General features: G+C 50.3%; 8 protein-coding genes across 8 annotated transcripts; 3 read left to right on the top strand and 5 right to left on the bottom strand.

The window, feature by feature from the left end:
- Positions 1 to 659: 659 nt before the first annotated feature.
- Positions 660 to 4,149, bottom strand: ASPSYDRAFT_60798 (uncharacterized protein; the record flags this gene model as incomplete). The annotated part of the gene is made up of 5 exons (XM_040849903.1): positions 660 to 1,782; positions 1,856 to 2,147; positions 2,825 to 3,531; positions 3,594 to 3,976; positions 4,063 to 4,149. The coding sequence occupies 5 exons, from the start codon at positions 4,147 to 4,149 to the stop codon at positions 660 to 662; spliced, it is 2,592 nt and encodes an 863-aa protein (XP_040698855.1).
- A 336-nt stretch (positions 4,150 to 4,485) lies between these two features.
- ASPSYDRAFT_135534 (uncharacterized protein) lies at positions 4,486 to 6,375 on the top strand (the record flags this gene model as incomplete). Its single annotated transcript, XM_040840728.1, has 3 exons — positions 4,486 to 6,045; positions 6,119 to 6,203; positions 6,254 to 6,375. The coding sequence occupies exons 1-3, from the start codon at positions 4,630 to 4,632 to the stop codon at positions 6,373 to 6,375; spliced, it is 1,623 nt and encodes a 540-aa protein (XP_040698856.1). The 5' UTR covers positions 4,486 to 4,629.
- Positions 6,376 to 6,527: 152 nt separating this feature from the next.
- Positions 6,528 to 8,090, bottom strand: ASPSYDRAFT_60800 (Zn(II)2Cys6 transcription factor; the record flags this gene model as incomplete). The annotated part of the gene is made up of 3 exons (XM_040849904.1): positions 6,528 to 7,403; positions 7,442 to 7,956; positions 8,006 to 8,090. 3 exons carry the CDS (start codon positions 8,088 to 8,090, stop codon positions 6,528 to 6,530), a joined length of 1,476 nt encoding a protein of 491 aa, XP_040698857.1.
- A 1,086-nt stretch (positions 8,091 to 9,176) lies between these two features.
- On the top strand, positions 9,177 to 10,311 carry ASPSYDRAFT_34864 (uncharacterized protein; the record flags this gene model as incomplete). Its single annotated transcript, XM_040845289.1, has 3 exons — positions 9,177 to 9,286; positions 9,343 to 9,681; positions 9,732 to 10,311. 3 exons carry the CDS (start codon positions 9,177 to 9,179, stop codon positions 10,309 to 10,311), a joined length of 1,029 nt encoding a protein of 342 aa, XP_040698858.1.
- Positions 10,312 to 10,583: 272 nt separating this feature from the next.
- ASPSYDRAFT_71594 (uncharacterized protein) lies at positions 10,584 to 11,747 on the bottom strand (the record flags this gene model as incomplete). The annotated part of the gene is made up of 6 exons (XM_040850593.1): positions 10,584 to 10,624; positions 10,739 to 10,885; positions 10,950 to 11,114; positions 11,180 to 11,334; positions 11,390 to 11,649; positions 11,706 to 11,747. The coding sequence occupies 6 exons, from the start codon at positions 11,745 to 11,747 to the stop codon at positions 10,584 to 10,586; spliced, it is 810 nt and encodes a 269-aa protein (XP_040698859.1).
- Positions 11,748 to 12,209: 462 nt separating this feature from the next.
- Positions 12,210 to 13,211, top strand: ASPSYDRAFT_159397 (saccharopine dehydrogenase family protein; the record flags this gene model as incomplete). Its single annotated transcript, XM_040842821.1, has 1 exon — positions 12,210 to 13,211. One exon carries the CDS (start codon positions 12,210 to 12,212, stop codon positions 13,209 to 13,211), a length of 1,002 nt encoding a protein of 333 aa, XP_040698860.1.
- Positions 13,212 to 13,322: 111 nt separating this feature from the next.
- On the bottom strand, positions 13,323 to 15,167 carry ASPSYDRAFT_440194 (Zn(II)2Cys6 transcription factor domain-containing protein). Its single transcript, XM_040846774.1, has 3 exons — positions 14,848 to 15,167; positions 14,077 to 14,786; positions 13,323 to 14,013 (listed from the first exon to the last, which is right to left on the bottom strand). The coding sequence occupies exons 1-3, from the start codon at positions 14,939 to 14,941 to the stop codon at positions 13,342 to 13,344; spliced, it is 1,476 nt and encodes a 491-aa protein (XP_040698861.1). The 5' UTR covers positions 14,942 to 15,167; the 3' UTR covers positions 13,323 to 13,341.
- Positions 15,168 to 15,502: 335 nt separating this feature from the next.
- On the bottom strand, positions 15,503 to 16,869 carry ASPSYDRAFT_81252 (uncharacterized protein; the record flags this gene model as incomplete). The annotated part of the gene is made up of 3 exons (XM_040851080.1): positions 15,503 to 16,035; positions 16,108 to 16,575; positions 16,620 to 16,869. 3 exons carry the CDS (start codon positions 16,867 to 16,869, stop codon positions 15,734 to 15,736), a joined length of 1,020 nt encoding a protein of 339 aa, XP_040698862.1. The 3' UTR covers positions 15,503 to 15,733.
- Positions 16,870 to 18,011: the final 1,142 nt, after the last annotated feature.

Genomic DNA, 18,011 nt, shown 5'->3' on the forward strand with positions numbered 1-18,011 from the left:
AAATCATCATATTAATATTTTATTATACTTATACTATCTATCTTATCTCTCTAGTATAGGTTAAGTATAATTGATAGATATCTAATATTAAAGGCCCTTCTGGTACCTATCTTCTCAAGACTTGCAGGGAGCTGGGAGTTATTATTTTCACCTATGCACTCCTGTCTTTACCTCCTATATTAATATTTTAGCAAGATCACTAGACCTTATATAGCTGTGCTTAATGAGAATTCATGCACTCTTTGAATATTGGCTTTGTAGAGAGTTTTGCACAGCTTACTCATTCGGTGAAGCCGTTGCAACGTTATATCCTACTAACCTCTATCTCGACCGTACCTAGGAGGCCACCACCTCCAACTCAGACGAGCAAGTTTCTGCTTCCTTCTTTCGTAGCTTATACTCGTGTAAGGGTGCCGGGCAATGGGTAGAAACCCTGAGCATCTTCAATGCCGCTACTTGTATCTTTTAATATTAGGATCGATGTCGCAGGTCACCTCCAGTATACTTCATGTGGCGATGAACGATGTCAATATTTCTGGTCCAGGGCAGACGCTGATAGGTCCATCTCCTGATTCTGTCTGAAACTAGAACAATCAGGTACTACTGAGGGATATCATGTACTCGCAACTGCCTGTACACCATATACGTAAACCAACAGTTCACAAAACATATCGAAAGGATGGAATCTCCCAGTCCGTCTTATCCTCCAGGTCTGGTACAGTGCTTTCTTCGCTATTCGACTGCCGGTCTCGACGTGCGTTCGCCCACATCAAGTACACGCGCAAGGCTGCGACGAAAAATGCCCCGAGGCAGAAGCCAGCCAGACTTGCCCGGATACCCTTGGGATAATTTGGTGCATCCTCGACGTTGAAGAACTGCGGGCCGACGATGTTGCCAACACAGTACATGACCAGCACACAGGCATTAACGGTGGCCTTTTTCGTCATGCCGCCCACATTGCTCGTAACCAGCGACAAGGCTATGGGCATATTCGCCGAAAATGCCAGGCTGAGGCAGAATCCAGCCAGGCGGCCAGATCGATTATTCTCGTCGAGAGCATACATAAGTACCATGCCTAGCATGCTGATGACGGCGAAGCAGAACATGACGATAGTACGCATGTTCCGAAAGTACGAACATATGATGGCACCGACAAAAATAAAACCTAATTGAGCTGCACCTGTCGGCATTTGGATGAGTAGCGCTTGTATCCCCTCATATCCAAATCCCTGGATCACGAGAGATCCGAACGAGGTCAAGCCGCCGTTTGCGATATTGACGCTGAATGAGTACAGCGATAGGCACCATGTAACGGGGTCCTTGAACGCTTCAACCACCTGGTAGGGTTTATAGCCGCCGCCGCGGCCACCGCGGACATTCTGCGAGGATTCCAGCACACGTTGAGCCGCGACTTGCCGTTGGGCCTTCCGCAACCACAGGGCATTGTTGGTGCTATCGGGGAGGAGGAACAGCATTACCGTGCCCCAGAAAGCAGTCACCCCACCGAATATGAGAAAGAGGTATTGCCACGGTGCAAGAGCACCATCGATGTGTCCAATCCCGTAGGCCGCGAGGCCGCCAAAGAGACTTGCCACAGCAGACCCGGCGAACCAGAGCCCATAGCGCAGGGGCTGCTCTTTGCGCGTGTACCATTTTCCTGTGATGAGCGAGAACCCGGGGGCAATTGCGGCTTCGAAGGCCCCGAGGAAGAAACGAGTGACCATAAGCGTAGCGAAGCTGCGGCATGCAGCGTGGCACATGAGGACTGCCGCCCATACAATTCTGAAGCCATAATAGGGAGGTTAGCATGCCCCAGCACACTCAGATTTGATCAGACTCGCCAAGGAACACCTACACTGTACAGCTTAAGTATTTTCCAATCGGCAACCGGACAGAAAGGTATACCGTCGGATAGGACCAGAAAATGAAACCGAAGTAGAATATCGATGCGGTCCACGAAAACTGGCTGTCGACTAGGTTGACATCGTCCAAGATACCCAGTAATGATGCATAGCTCAGTGTTTGCTTGTCCAGGAACTGGAGCATGTAGCAAACACCCAGCAAAGGAAGAAGCACACAGTCGATCTTCAAGCGGACTTTTCGTGCTTCTGGGGTCGCGACATCCGCCACATTTCCCGTCTGGTCGACTGATAGCTGGTCGAGTTGCTGTTTGTCCCTACCCGCTTTGCAATCCGCAAGGGCATCTTCTCGGTCAGACGCCATAGGTAGCAAGAAACAAATTGAAATATCTGAGATTCGGGTGAGCAAAGCGTGGGAGGAAAAGAAAAGAGCAACGTGTCTACTTACAGAACCACCGAACCTCAGCCGCATTTATAGATAGGCGCTATCACTGCCTCATTGATACTACCCCATTAATGTCCTGGTGGTCCGGCTTCCAGGGCTCTCCCTAATGCCGGACGGTTGCGCAGTTCGGGGGAGAGAGCAAGTGCATACACCGCGTAAATCTCTGTGATTGGCTGTAGCTTCATTGCCGGCTCCACCGGAAGCGGATGTCTAAATTGTGGGTCTGGGGCGAGCTCTGGGGAAATTGCAGAGTCTGGTCCATCAAAGCTTTGCTTTCCTGTCGCTATTCTCCCGCCTGTTCGAAACCTCGCCCCGGCCTCTTGACTCGGTAGATGTTAGAATACGCAGCTGACGGCGTCTGAGGTTAGTCTGAACCTCAGCCTGACTAGCAAACCTAAAGCGAGCTTCTGAACTTTCTTTGGATTCATCAACCGTGCAGAGAGTAAATGTATTCGCTGCCTGCTTGTTCACCTATCTAGGAGCTGATTTACTCATGAGCTGTGCGCCTTCTCTACCGTACCATAAAACGAGTCGTCTATTAAGATTGTCCAGCCCGTCATGGCCATAGCAGCAGCAGCTTTCAGGATGATTTTGTAAGCAGCCAGCTGCCCCGAGGCCACGCAGAACTCACGAGTGTGGTTCTGTGCGCCATTTAGAACCGGGATGCCAATGATACCATGAAGTGCCGGAATGGCATGGCTAACATTCCCTTGGTCGGTCGACCCCGTCATAACATCCTCCTCCACAAGCAACAGTGTCTCTCCTTGCTCCTGCATAGACCGGCGGTACTCCGCACACAGGTGTTCGTTTACGCGCAGGTCAGCGTACGCTGTGGTATCCTCGAAGGCCACCTGGCAACCCGTGGCCAGGGCGCCGGCCTTCAAGCAGAGGCGTACGCGCTCAGTAAGACGCGCCAGGCTACTCATGGTGGTGCTCCGAACAGAGAACTTCGCAACTGTCCTCTCAGGTATCGCATTGGTAATTTTTGGAGCCTCCAGAATTGTCCCATGAATTCTATCCTGTGGCTGTATCTGCTGACGCAGGGCAGAGATGTTCATGTACGATGTCACAAAGGCGTCCAGGGCATTTACACCCTCCCAAGGATTAGCGCCTGCATGGGCACTGACTCCAGTAAATGTGCAAACTAGATCGACGCAAGCGATGGACCTTTGGCCAGCGGCGCCAACGACACCGCGGTCACGAAAGCTGGATTCGGCCATTGGATGCCTTAAAAATGGTCTTCTATTAGGGACAAGACCACTTGTCTGGAAGGATGACCTGTCACTTACACCATCAGCGATACATCGGCCTTTTCGTAGGCGCCGGCCTTTAACAGATCGATTTTCCCGCCGCCATCCTCTTCGGCGGGGGTCCCCAGCAGTTGAACTCGACCCTGCACAGAAAACTCCGCAAGGGCGTGTCTCAGGGCGAGGAAGGCTGCCACACTAGCGGTGGCGATGAGATTATGCCCGCACGCATGTCCGAGCCCTGGCAAGGCGTCGAGCTCGGCATTGAAGTTGACACAACGTCCCCCAGAGCCACTGGTCGCCTCAAAGCAGGTGGCTAGCCCGTAGGCACTGCGCGTAACCACCACGTCCTGTCGCTCTAAAAAAGTACTTATAATGTCATGCGCGTAGTGCTCCTCATAGGCAAGCTCGGGGTTGCTGTGTATCTAGGCCAGAGTGTTAGATTCCGGATGCACTTGGGCGGAAAGAATGGGATATTCGGCCGTCACCCAGATGATAAGCAGGGACTTACATCGAGATTGAGTCGCTGCAGCGACTTGTCAACGCCCGCGAGATACTCACTGATCACGCGCCGTACCTGGTCCCTGTCATGTTCCATAGTTGAAGCAATCTTCCGACGAAACTATTCAAATGTACGTTGTGGAAATTTAAGTTTTGGGAGCGAACAGGCTGAGTACGCGGAAATGCAGCCATAATATGCATATTCTCAATGAGTACCGTCCGAGCCGTGGCGGAGCCTGCTCGAGACAGAGGGACCGTGTGTGTGCGGCGAGGAGAGGACGATGAATGTGCAAACCTCCGGTTCAATGCAGGCACTGCGGTACCGGTAGGGAGTAGAGGCGCCGCGCAAATTGACCTGATTGGACACTTGACCGATCCACTCAGAAGGCTCGGTTTCGTTTAGCCTTTACCGGGAGCCGTCTTCGTTTGTACTCCGGAGTATGCTGCGTCCCAGTTCTCGCCCTATAAATCTGCGAAGATGACCACTCGACATGTCTGACACGCCAGCCATCACCTGCGGCGCCACCTATTTTTCTAAAGTTCGTTTTAAGCTCAAGTTCAAGGCTCCTCCAAAAAAATGACTATCACAGCGTGGGAGCGAAAGGTCCAGAGCAAGCAAGCTCAGATCGCAGCAGCCATTCCTCCAGAATGGATTTTACCAGCCGATATCCTTCGCAGCACTTCGCAGAATGTCCTCGATGTGCCCAAGACATCTGGCATCCTGACCGAGAGAGAAATTCACATCACCGAAGACTACGATGCCACAGCACTGCTGGAAAAGCTTGCTGCTGGTGACCTCAGCTCTGTTGAGGTCACGACGGCATTCTGCAAGCGGGCAGCCATTGCGCAGCAGCTGACTTGCTGCTTGACGGAAATATTCTTCGATAAAGCACTGGCTCGGGCAAAGCAGCTGGACGAAATACTTGCTCGAACCGGGAAAACCACAGGGCCACTACACGGACTACCCATCAGTATCAAGGAGTCGTTCAACGTCCCTGATATCCCGACTACGCTTGGGTTCGTCGGATTCCTCGACCGACCCCCATCGTCGACAAGTTCAGCCTTGGTTGAGATTCTGAACAACGCTGGGGCCGTCCTCTACGTCAAAACCAATGTGCCCCAGACGATGATGACTCCAGACTCCCATAACAATGTCTTTGGCCGTGTGCTCAACCCGCACAACCGGAGCCTGACCGCCGGGGGCAGCAGCGGTGGAGAGGGGGCGTTGGTAGCGATGAGAGGATCCATCCTCGGCGTTGGGACAGATATCGCAGGCTCCATTCGCATCCCAGCCCTGTGCTGCGGCGTATTTGGGTTCAAACCCACCGCTTGCCGTGTTCCATATGCAGGGCAGACGTCTGCGGGCCGCCCTGGTATGACGGGCATACTTCCGTCCGCGGGACCCTTGTGCCATTCCATTCGCGATGCAGAGCTCTTCCTCAAAGTTGTCCTCAACTCGAACCCTGCCCCTGCTGATCTGGATGACTTCGCGCTCGGCGTTCCTTGGTCTGCCGTTTCGCCTTCGCCAAAGGGGAGGCTTACAATCGGGCTACTGCCCGAGGACCCGTCGCTCCCACTGCACCCACCGATGCGACGCACCCTCGACGCCGCAGTGAAGGTGCTAACTGCAGCCGGACACCAGATCATAGACCTCGCAGGACAAGCGCCGTCCGTCTCCGGCGCAAATTCACTCGCATTGCGGTATTTCGGCCTTGACCCGGATCGAACTGCACTGCGCCATATAACGCAGGCGGGGGAGCCATTCATCCCTTCGCTCAAGTCCACCTATGACCTCAACGAGCCGACCAAGGAGCCCACGTTGAGGGATCTGTTTGATCTGAATGTAGCCCATGGTCAGTTCGCAACACAAGCACGCAAGATGTTTGTTGAAAACAAGCTTGATCTGCTCCTGGGTGCCGCGTATCAAAGCACATCCGTTCCTCACGATACCTACGGGGTTCCTGTATATACTGTTCTCTGGAACTTGCTTAACGTGAGTATCCGTCTCTTCTCATCATCTGCCTCTCCTTTAAATGTATAGGGCTTATCCACTAACGGCGCAAAAGCATCCGGCCTGCGTTATCCCATTTGGTGCGGCCAATGAAGTAGCAGACAAGGCGTATTGGCGCAACCTTCCTTATGTACCAGACTGTAAGTTGAGCCTTTAAAATTCATCTCGTTTTATCTACTAACGACTATAGATCGGGCAGAGGAGATCGAAGGCGCGCCGTGTCACATCCAGCTGATAGGCAGGCCGATGGCAGACGAAAAGCTGGTCCAAGATGCGAAGACCGTAAGCACGGCGATAAAGGTAAATCTGTGACTGATGTTTTTTCTTTATCGAGACGAAGATTTAAACTCGTGTACTGTGGTTACATGAATTTGTGGTATGCTTTTGAAGGCTGCAATGTACAACCTCTAATATCAAATTCAAACCAACCAACCAACCTAGCCCGGAGTAGAATACTAGGGCCATCAATCATCCTTTAGCAAGGTCTGAAGCTGCCTTGAAACAACTCGCCCACGATCAGAGTCATTATATTGAGCACCTGCTCTCCAGACTTTCCGCAGGCGATATTGTGCCAAGGAAATAGGACCGCTTTTCCGTGAGGCTGATACCTGAGAAAGCTTCGCTCGGACGATCTGCTTCTCTCCAGGTATGACTGCCACTGCGCCCACAACCAACAGCGGCCACAAATAATAGTACGAAAACCACTCGTCAACAGCCAATTTTGTAATGATCTCCAGACCCCGGAGGAGATATAATTCCATCAGCTTGACCCAATCGACCATGGAAGAGCGGTTTGGCTTTGGCTCTGCGTATACAAGTAGAATGCGGATTGCCACGGTATACAGCCGTCCGACGCGATTCTCTGAACCGGACGTCCTCTGCTGGTTGTTAATCGCCGTCTCCAAATGCGCAACCGTGGCTTCCAATCGAGACCAGGCAGTGGTGGCCAGAGGAGACGATGACTGAGCCAACTTTGTAACATCTAGAATAAGAAGGTAAAACTTCCAAGACGCATCCAGAACCGGCTGGGTTGACGTCAGGGTACCTGGTGGGACGTCGTCTGGGTGATCCGGATTTTCTGAAAAGTAGGGCTCCAGATTCAGACCTTCCTTTGTAGTAGTCAGTGGTAGGCAGTTGACGGAAGGGTCAAACAGCGCAAGAAGCGCAGCGTGGTACAGAAATGATTCCACGCAGATGCGTTCGAAGACGACGGCCTCCTGCGAGGCGTTTCGGGGTTTTGGTCTGCGAAGGGACAATATGCGACCAGAGGCTAACAGATGAGACCCGGCATTTGGCATCGCATCGCAGCGAGCGTTCTTGACGGAGGTAGTGCTTTTAGTCTGAACTCTGCGAGTAAGAGGGGGGTAGAGGTTCTTACTTCAAAAACACACAAGCAGGTGGTGGTGGCCAGAAGCCAATCCTCCGTACCGGCAAACCGCCCCTCCATTATACCCGTCTTCAACCTTGAAATAGAAAATAGATAACTTTGTAAAGCCAGCAACTGGAGGCTGGAAGACTGCGACGACATCCTCATCCCAGCAATAGCAATGAGAGCGCCCATCAGCGGTGGGTGAACCAGGGCAAGACGGACGATGTGTAGTTCATGAGAATACCTGGATAAGGCGGTCTGCCGGACAAGCTTGGGTGCTATGGAGTGCGCAAAGTACCGGTATATCCGCAGATGCTCACTGCTGCGAAAAGGTGCGGGCATGCTTACAGGTGGCGGCAGGGACAGCCCACAGAAGCCAGGCACTGCTGTAGCGTCGGGAGTCCTGGGACGCCTTCGTCGATCAACGAGCTGCGTCTCGCCGGGCCATCGACATTCAAAGCCATTTCGAGTGCAGCCTCCGCATTTGGGCCGTTTCTCGTCGCACTTCTTCCGGCGCTGCCGACCTGGGGTGTTGTTAACATTGTTAACATGCATTGCACGGCGGGGCCTTACATTCGCCACATCCACTTCTCGTTCTCAACCGTGCACTAGATCTCTGCAAATGGCCCGGAACAAGTTGATCATTCAGGTGCAGCATCGCAACTCAGAATCCTCGGCAATCAACCCTGGAGGGAATTCGAACAATGGCGGCCAAGGACGGAACGGAGAGGAGGAGAAACTGACGATATCGGGACGCTTTGACACTCTGCTACGGCAGGCCACGCTAACCAGGGTGCCGGTAGCCGGTCCTGTGGCGCAGTGCTTCATTACGATAGCCTCTAATGGCTGGAAAACCAATCGGCCACCACTGCGGGGTAGCAGAAAACTCCTGGTGTGTTTCCGGGGTTTAACCCGGGGTCTCTAGGGGTTGGGGTCAGAGCACTACCGGCCCGGTTGATCAGCTTTGATCCCATCTGTCTACCCCAGAGTTCTCTGCGTGGGCGAAGATAGTGCTGATCTTGTCTGTCATCCACCGCGCAATTATCGCGGATTGGTCGATTTCCAGGCTTTAGTTTTGGCCCCCGCTCTGATACCATGCGGGGAGAAAGATGTGCTCAATTGGACCCGGGGGCGAGGGTGAGACGAGGATTTGTGAAAACTACTTCATCGTCTGTTTCGAGGACCGTATTAAAGATTAAACTTCGCTCCACATGATAGTCACTCCATTTTCTTCGTATGGGATGCGTCTCCAAGATGCGCTCGGAGTTCCGGGTTGCTTACGCAGCGGGTCCACAGCAGCCCTAACGAGTCTTGTAGTCACAGCTCTGCGACCAGGTAATAACGTGGGATCAAGACATGGAGTATTATCGGGCTAGTTGCGCCCAACTTGTAATCCTTCTTTTTGCATAAAGGAGACTTGGTGCGCGAATTCATTGCCATAGTAACAGTGAGCCTTCGGACGCCAGTGCCACTAATTCGGTACCCAAAGGGATGTTTTATCACATCGCTTTGTGGCTTTGACATTCGGAACCCCGTGTACATATCATATATTTCCATTGGGATCCGGCGTTATAGACGGAATTAGCACAGATTGCGCTTGTCATCCGGGGCTAGATACGGAATTAGAGAATTTGAGGATAGAGCATTTACTATAAATAGATGATTTCGTGTTCTTTGATTTCGACACGGACTGATCAATTAAAACTACAGGGCCACTTGCTCGATGCCCTTTTCTTAGCTCTATATGTCTCGTCCAGTTTCGAGTCTCAAACGCCAGCTTGGCAGAGATGGCCTTAAAATCCCGGCTATTGGCCTCGGCCTCATGGGGATGAGTATTGGGTATGGTCCGGCTGCGTATGTTAATGTACATGACTGGCCCTCTGAAATTTAGCTGGCTAATACCATCACAGATCAGATGGAGAACGTCTCCAATTGCTAGACTATGCGTGGACGATTGGCTGTACGAACTGGGATACAGCGGACATATATGGTGACAATGAAGACATCATCGGCAAATGGTTTAAACGCCACCCAGAACGCCGGAAAGACATTTTCCTTGCCACTAAGTTTGGCCTGAAGGCCAGTTCTGAAGGAATCAGCATTGACTCATCTCCTGAGTACTGCAAGTCCTGCATAGAGCGGAGCTTGCAGCGGTTAGGGGTAGATTATATTGACCTCTACTATGTTCATCGACCCAACGCAAGTGTCCCTATTGAAAGAACCATTGACGTGATGAAGGGGTTTGTGGAGTAAGTGGGACGGCACAACGCTCCTTGGAAATAGACTGACTTCCAACCAGGGAAGGAAAAGTGAAATACCTTGGTCTGTCAGAGATCTCCTCGTCAACACTCCGTCGTGCCCAGGCCATCCATCCCATCTCCGCTGCACAGGTCGAGTACAACCCATGGACACTTGATATTGAAGGCCCTTCTGGTACCTATCTTCTCGAGACTTGCAGGGAGCTGGGTGTTGCTATTTTCGCCTATGCACCCCTGGGTCGCGGCATTATGACTGGCCGTTATCGGTCGAGTACCGACTTCGGGCCAGACGATGCCCGTTCTGGGATGACTCGCTTCCAGGGTGAAAATTTTGCCCAAAATCTCAATCTGGTGGACAAGTTCAAGGAGCTTGCCGAGCGGAAATGCTGTACTCCGGGCCAGATGGTTCTGTCTTGGCTTCTTGCCCAGGGCGATAATATCTTTGTGATCCCCGGTACGAAGAAAGTCGCCTACTTGGAAGAAAACTTCAACTCAACTAGCGTTGTCTTGACCCAGGATGAGGAGCTGAGGTTGAGGGAATTGGTAACGAAGGCTGGAGTTAGTGGCGATCGCGGCCCGACATTTGGGGCTTATGTAGATACTGTGCCACTCGTTGATTAATTACGATATTTATACTCTTACAGGCTGAAATTTTAATGCGATGAAATGTTGATCATGTTAAGAATGTTACCCAATCAAATCAGAGACCCAGGCACGTCTGGTGAAGAAAACAAACTTAGGGTTCAGTTTAGCCAGATGGTCGACGATCCTGCTTCTCACAATCAGATGCTAGGAGAGTAGTCGGAACATTGCCATTAATTCAAGGAAATTTGGATCCAATTTTCGCAGGGGCAGGGCATTGTTTCATCTTGAAGATGCAATTTCAAGGCCAGCTAGGGTACACCATCATTGTAACATGAAATTTTTGCTTTACCTATCAAGAGTATATATTACTATACCAACATCAAACACTGGCGTGTGTATACATATGGAGGCCCGTAGCCAAGCTACATCCACCGCTTGGTTCCATTGTGGCTTAGAAACGAACCACTGTACCCGCCAGCTAGAGATGACCGCTCAATCGCAGCCAGGATACTTTTCGCGGCACTCTCGGGCGACGATGGTTGAAATCCAGGCGAGTAGAGCTCGAACTTGGGTCCATATTTGGCGAGCTGAGCAATGTCATCGCTGGACACTAAAGCAAGTATCCCATTAGTTATCGGTCCGCAGGTCATGGTAATTATAATAGTCTCGCTCACCAGTAGCACCAGGTTCAGCTGTATCGACTCGGCCCGGGCAGATCGATGCAAAGAGAATACCCTGATCTGCGTATGCGGCGGCGAACTTGGCTGTCAAGGTTGTGAGTGCTGCTTTGCTTACGGCGTACGGAGCCGCAATTGGCAGTTGAATCTCGTTGATGAAATCTGTTATAAGCATGACAGCGTTAGATGAAATTCTTGCGTTGCACAGGTTCTCGTTCAAGACTGACCGATGTCTCCCATTCCACTGGAAATCGAGATGACCTTTTTGAGCTCGCCTCGCTTCACTAGTGGGAGGAATGTGGTGATTGTTCGCAAAGTACCGAAAACATTGACATCGATGCTCTTATGGATGTCCTCAATGGCAAACTGGATATTACCCTCACTTGGTATATTAGCTCCAGGGAGTGTGTGGATTTGAGAGTCATATATATACGTACAAATCGTCAAGTGATTTGAGTGCTGTTGTCTCGCTCACATACGCGGCATTATTGATAACCACATCTATACCCTTGCCGTCAAGGAAATGCGCGGCAGTCTCCGCCGCACGCGTTAAAGCTGGTTGGTCTGTGATGTCGGCTTCAAGGATCAGTGCATTGAATCCGTCTGACTTCATGCGAATCTCAGCCGCAGCCTTGTTCCTGGCGAGGCCAAGCACGGTATTTTTTTGGTTTTCGGCCAGCGTTTTCATTAATGCATACTTTGAAGGCAATATGTCAATAAAATGAAAAGCCGCATTTGGAGCATTGGACTTACACCCAGGCCTCGTCCCACACCGGTAACTAGATACACGGGCATTTTAAATTGAGGTTTTGAACGTTCAAGTTTCTAGACTGTGTTAAATTATGGTTGTGCTGGCCTATAGTATAACTGCGACTCTAGGGGTCTTATATATGCGAAGTTCGAGGTTTCCAAGGTTCAATTTGTCATCTAAGACTACCGCAAGTGTGGTTCATAGTCAATGCTGACGGATTCTATGGAAACCTATAATGTAACGTATAATCGTTTAAACTGGCGTCGTCACCAGAGGCAATTGACATGGAACCCCGGGTTTGTCCAGCGAAACCCATAAATTCAGTAGCATTTCGGAGCCCGGAGTACCTGGTTGGATCCACCTATCTCGGTCGTCAGATTAGCTTCGGTTAAGCCCGGTAGTAATGAATACGATATAAAGAAGCTAATCGGAGATAGTATACGCATAATCACAGTCATTTCTAATTCATACCCGTGAGCACTTTGAAGAACAGAGCCAAGTGAACTATGGCGCCCTTGATCATATACGGCGCAACAGGATACACTGGCCAAATGGCCAGTAAGAATGCAAAGAAGCTCAATCTGGACTTTTCGGTCGCGGGCAGAACAAAAGAGAAGCTTAAACATTTGTCATCGTCACTCGATATCCCCTATTCGGTTTTTGATGTGAACAGCCCTGGTCTGATCGACTCAGCATTGAAAGATGCTTCCGTTCTTCTCAACTGCGCCGGACCTTTTGTACGAACAGCCAAACCTCTCATGGAAGCATGCATAAGAAATAAAGTGCACTACCTCGATATCTCGGCGGAGCTGGAGAGTTACCAACAGGCATACAAACTGGACGAAGACGCAAAGAATGCCCAAGTCATGCTTCTCCCTGGCTGCGGTGGGAGCGTCGCAATGCTAGGCTGTCTTGCGGCACATGCTGTTGATTCTATCAAGAGTCCCATCGAAATCGACATCGCCTTACACGTCGCCGGATCTATGTCTCGCGGGTCGGCAATCAGTGCAGCGGGGAACATCACAGGGGAATGTCTCCAGGTGTTGAATACCTCATTTGCTCCAAAGGATGCAGGGGAGACCAAATCATTCGATTTTGACGATGGTAAAGGATATGTCGAATGCTTTCCGGTGACACTGCCTGATCTGCTTACCCTGCAGATGTCTACGACTGCCCCTAACATCAGAACGTATGTCCACGCCAGCGGTGACAGCTTCCCAACAACTGGGGATCTTCAGTCATTGCCTGATGGCCCAACGGACGCCCAGAGGGAAACCTCGCCATATAGTGCGGCGGTCACCGTCACCTCTGAAGACGGGGATTCCCATACTGCCGTCCTCCACACGGTGAATGGATATACCTTCACCGGGATGGCATCCGTACAGGCCGCCATGCGAGTCCTGGGTCATCAGGTCAACGTTGGCTTTCAAACGCCTGATCAGGTGTTTGGCAAACACTTTATTCATTCTGTTCCAGGGTCTGAGATCGAGGATTCTCATCCTAAATGACAATACAACCCCCCCGCTATGTATGTAACTAGAGAATACGTTGAGTAAAGTCTCTCTTGACCATTTACTTACCACTCTGTTTCCAATCGTTAAGAAATCCAAGATTTACAAGAATAAAGTGTGCAGGTGATTAGCTAGACGAATAGGAAATAACGAGAATATGTTCATTGCCGTAATGCCTTGACAGACGGTGGGGTGTAATCTGTAGCGTTGACTGCAAAATAGTTAGTAAAACATATAATGAACAAAACCAAGGGAGGACTCGGTTACCAATCGAGGCCATGATAAATCCAAACTCATCAGTCTCCCCCAACCACCTTTCCGCTCTCGAATTCATAGTAGCTCCTGGTGCGATTTTCCCAAATTCAGCTTGAAGATAAATCTGACCACTCCATCGGGACAGCCAATGGATGTACTTCGTGTTCCATTCCTGCTCCGTATTCGCTTGCCAGAGTACCTTTGGAGCTGGAGCTGGCATAAACCCCAGGTCGCTGCAGTCAAAGCATTGGACATTGTGTAACACCGAGTAAGCCCAATGAAGGAGATATAAAGCAAGCACAGCGCGTCTTTTAGCAGTGACGTGTATCCAATCCTCCCAGCATGGCCGGGTTTGCGCCCTTTCCTCATCGAGGAAAAGGCCCATACGAACAACCTGGTATACCAGCGCTTCAACCTTTCTGAAGACGATACGATCATCGGGCGCAGGGGTCAGTAAGTTATCAGATGGAGAGAGAAGAATGATAGTATAGATCACCACCGCTTGCAAAACAGCTAGGAGGTTTTTCCCGTCAAGTTCTTCAGGCTTTACCCGGTTTGTAGTCAGTTAAAACTGCAACGGTATATATATATAAGTGCGGGCGCTTACTGATTGAACGATGAGATCCAGCTCTTTAAGGACTGTACTCCTTACCATCTCCTGAGCTCCTGCATAGTGCCCGTTCCACATCTTGGCCAGAGATATGCAAGTTGCAAGAGAGCGGGGCAGAGACTCAGGCTGAGCAAAATGCGTGAAATGGAATAGTGGAGGGACCTGGAATTCTTCGGCCAGCATACATGGCCACGTACGAAGGACACGGAAAATGAGCTCCATGCTGTGGTTCGCCAATGCGGCAGAGCTGAAGCGTGGGGGATTTTGCAGCTGCAGGGACGGCCTCCTGCTGTTATCACAGGATGCAGCTTCTTGGCCACTGGTACCGGTATTTTGCAAAGACCGCAAAGCAAGATCGGATGGCAACACAGAGGACCAGGGTGGTAAATCGGAGAAGAAGGCGTCAAATAGGTTTGGGTCAAATGCGGACTGGAAAAGCTGTGGTTGGAAGGTATTTAGAACTTCTGTCGTCGAGAAGTCTGGCATATCTTCTTCTTCTATGCGGAGCTCCCCGGCCCCGGATCTAGGAGTATTGGGCTCCTCAGCAGCAGTATACTGGCAGTGGATCCCGCGCGTTTGGCATCGTGAACAACTGGGGCGCCTCAGGCTACACCTTGCTTTATCTGAGGCACATTGATTGCATGCTTTGCGCCGTTGGGGTTGGTTTCGATTACATTTGTTTCTTACGTGGCGGATGAGCGATGACTCTGTAATTTGGTGAGGGTTAGGTGCAATCTGAAGAAACGTAGAAAGAGTCTCGCGACTAACGGTGGGTAAATTTGACACCACATGCCATGCAGGTCCGCTTTTCTTGCGCAGGACGCCTCTCCATCTTGTGCCGACGAGATTGGGTGGGAATCATTTGCCCTTATCAGCAGTAGGTATGCAACGATTACCGTAACGATTAACGATTAGCCCGGAGTTCCGAGTTGCTTATTCATCGCTCCATTTGGGAAATGCGAGATGGTGAATCCAGGTCGGTTAGACTCGTTCTTCCGGTCCCGCGACTCGAGACTGGTTATGTAATCAGAAGCGACCGTCAACCCCCGCAAGTACATAGGTCACTTGACCCTTCGGTATGGGTCAAGTGACCCGTACCCACGCCAAGCCACGTCAAGTGTATTAATAAGCAGCTTTGAGTCGCGGGACCTTGTTGAATATCTTACAAAATAATATGAATTTCATTTACCTTTCTAATTTTAAATTGATTTAAACTCACATTGGTTGAAAGTGATGCCATCGTTGGTGATGGTAAGTGTTGTGTAAGGGGTCAAGAATCTCGAAATATTTTTGTGGGTTGACGGTCGCTTCTGATTACATAACCAGTTTCGAGTCGCGGGACCGGAAGAACGAGTCTAACCGACCTGGATTCACGGGGCGGGGCCTAGCGTTGCAGTCCGGCCTGAGTGCCATACTGAGTGCCATACAGAATAGTTCTCCTTTGGAGATCGGCCTTAGGCAGCCACAGAGTACATTAGGCATAACTCTCAAACAGACAACCTGAGGTTAATTTCTGATCAACCGTGAAGTAGGGGAATTTAGCTCGATGCAGAGTTTCTAACAGCGATGTGTTCAACCAAGCTGTTAATCTCGACACGTGGGCTTGCGAGCCGATGTTGTACATACACGCAACTTGTTAAAACAGAGGGAGTGGCTAAAAGCAGGTCTGTAAAAACTTCTGCAGCATGGAATCCTCGCTGGTGAACCCTGGTTGTCCAACGTCTCTCAGGATCCCCTCTGCCCGATTGACCTCATCCGTCGCGCTCGAGAGATACCTGCCCTGCAGATGCTGGTCGTCGCCCTTGACAAGTTCCGGTCGAATGCCGCGAACCTTTTGCCGAAGATCATCCCAAGTCAAATGCTTATAGTATGCAAATATCCGTTCATTGGAAAGAGAAGATTTGGCAGTTGCAGCGACAAGGAGCCGGGCCGTATCCTCCACGTCACATAGGAAACCTGAAACCTCCAAGAAATGTATGATTAGATTCCAAAGTCTCTGGACTGTGGCAGACATCAGGAAGAGCTTACCCAGAGGCATCGGAACAGCGTCCCATTGACCAGCCAAGGCAGCCTTAAGCATTTGGTTCGACGATGTCGCACCGTTCAGGCCACGACCAAAGTTCCCGTCTGGAACCACACAGTTGGCGACAAATGAGGGCCTGTTCTCGGCGATCCAAGACCAGAAGGCGATTTCGGCAATGGTCCTGCCGGCACTGTATACATCCAATAGCCAGTCAAAGGCGTCATGCCTCGGCCCACAAGAAGTCTTCAGCAGGCAGTCCCAGTTATACATCCCAGCCGTTAGACAGCGAGGTATATCATCATATCGGGTGGTCTCAACAGCCTTGGAACTAGAGCTCAGCGCATAGCGCTGTACTCCTGCTGCGTCTGCAGCCTCTAACGTATTAATCGTGGATCTGACATTTGGACCGACAACCATTGCGGGATCGGGGTGGAAGTTGACCGGCGTCGAGACGTAAATAACTCCCGCGGCTCCTAAATTACCATTCAGTTCAGTCCTGGACTTGGGGTTGATTCACCTTTGAATGCTTCGTCGAAAGCCCCCTTCTCTCCAAAGTTGACCACGGAAACCAATTCGAATTTTCCAGGCCACTTTTCATCAAAAAGGCTGTGCATCCAAGCAGAATGTTGAATTACATCTCTGACGGTTCCCCTGACCTTGTACCCAGCTTGCAAAAGCTTCTCACATGTCTCTAAGCCGATGAATCCATTTGCACCAATAACAACAACAAGGGAGCCGATGGGAATTGCACGGTCATTGATCAGCATTTTGGCTAATGGATGATGATATGAAAAGTAAGACTTGTTTCTGGAGGAGACTTATATCTGAATTGGATTGCTCCTATACCGTCGCTGGGATATGAAGCTGGAAAGACTTTGCATATTATTGAAACCATTCCTAAGCAGCATGTCTTTCCTAAGCAGCTTTATCGTCTGTTTGATGATGCAAGGTCGTACACGACACGGAACCCCGAGTACCGCGACCTGTAACAGTTATATTAATCACGAAGAACAGTAGGACTAAATACAGTAGGTAACAAGTATCTTTATATAACTGCCGGCCCTACTATTATCCTACTATCTTAATAGTATACTAAGTAGTATGGCCAATCAGGCTAATATTCTATATACTATTTCCCTACTATCCTAATAGTATATTAAGGGGCATATAGTAACATGAGCCCCTGTGGCAACAGCAGACTCAGAACAGGTTTATAGAATTTGAGATCTACTACTTTTTATATTTTCCGTAATACGTCTTCCTGCTACTGATATTTATAATAGACCGCGCGAGGATAAACCGGTTTTTGCCTAGTTACTGGAAGGTAATAGACATGCAGATCTTGCAAAGTCGTGGGAGGGATTAACTGGCTTCCAGGTCCTTTCATAGAAATGGTTTCGTGGGTTTTGTAATATATGCCCTATGGACAGACCTGGATAAGTGAACGTTCGATTCACGGCGAGCAAGCGAGGTCAGGGTTGTCATTAGCTGCCGCATCCAAGAAGTGACAATGTTGCCACTGTTTCCTGCATCGTTCCTGGTAAGGTTGCTATCTATCCGACGGACGATGCGCACTGTCTCCCATTTCAGTCCAACATTAGGTCTGATTTATGCAGCACATGTCGTTCTCCACTGGAGAGACCATGCCGACGTTTCCGGTTGCTCCCCCACATTTTATCGACGATCGGTAAGCGGAGAACTACGATTATCTCTATTCGGTGGCGGCATTCAGACTCGATATGTCGAGCCCGTCGGATATGTCCCTGAAGGCTAGCAGCCGTCGCGTACGTACGACAAATGATATACTCATAGATTCTGCCACCTCTCGGACCGCGAGACAATTACTGTTGAACCGGCATTGCTTCGCCAATGGTTTTGCTCCGAACGCCAGCGTCGGAAAGCAGTTACG

The sequence above is a fragment of the Aspergillus sydowii genome, assembly GCF_001890705.1.
Source record: "Aspergillus sydowii CBS 593.65 unplaced genomic scaffold ASPSYscaffold_12, whole genome shotgun sequence".
Taxonomy (NCBI): domain Eukaryota; kingdom Fungi; phylum Ascomycota; class Eurotiomycetes; order Eurotiales; family Aspergillaceae; genus Aspergillus; species Aspergillus sydowii.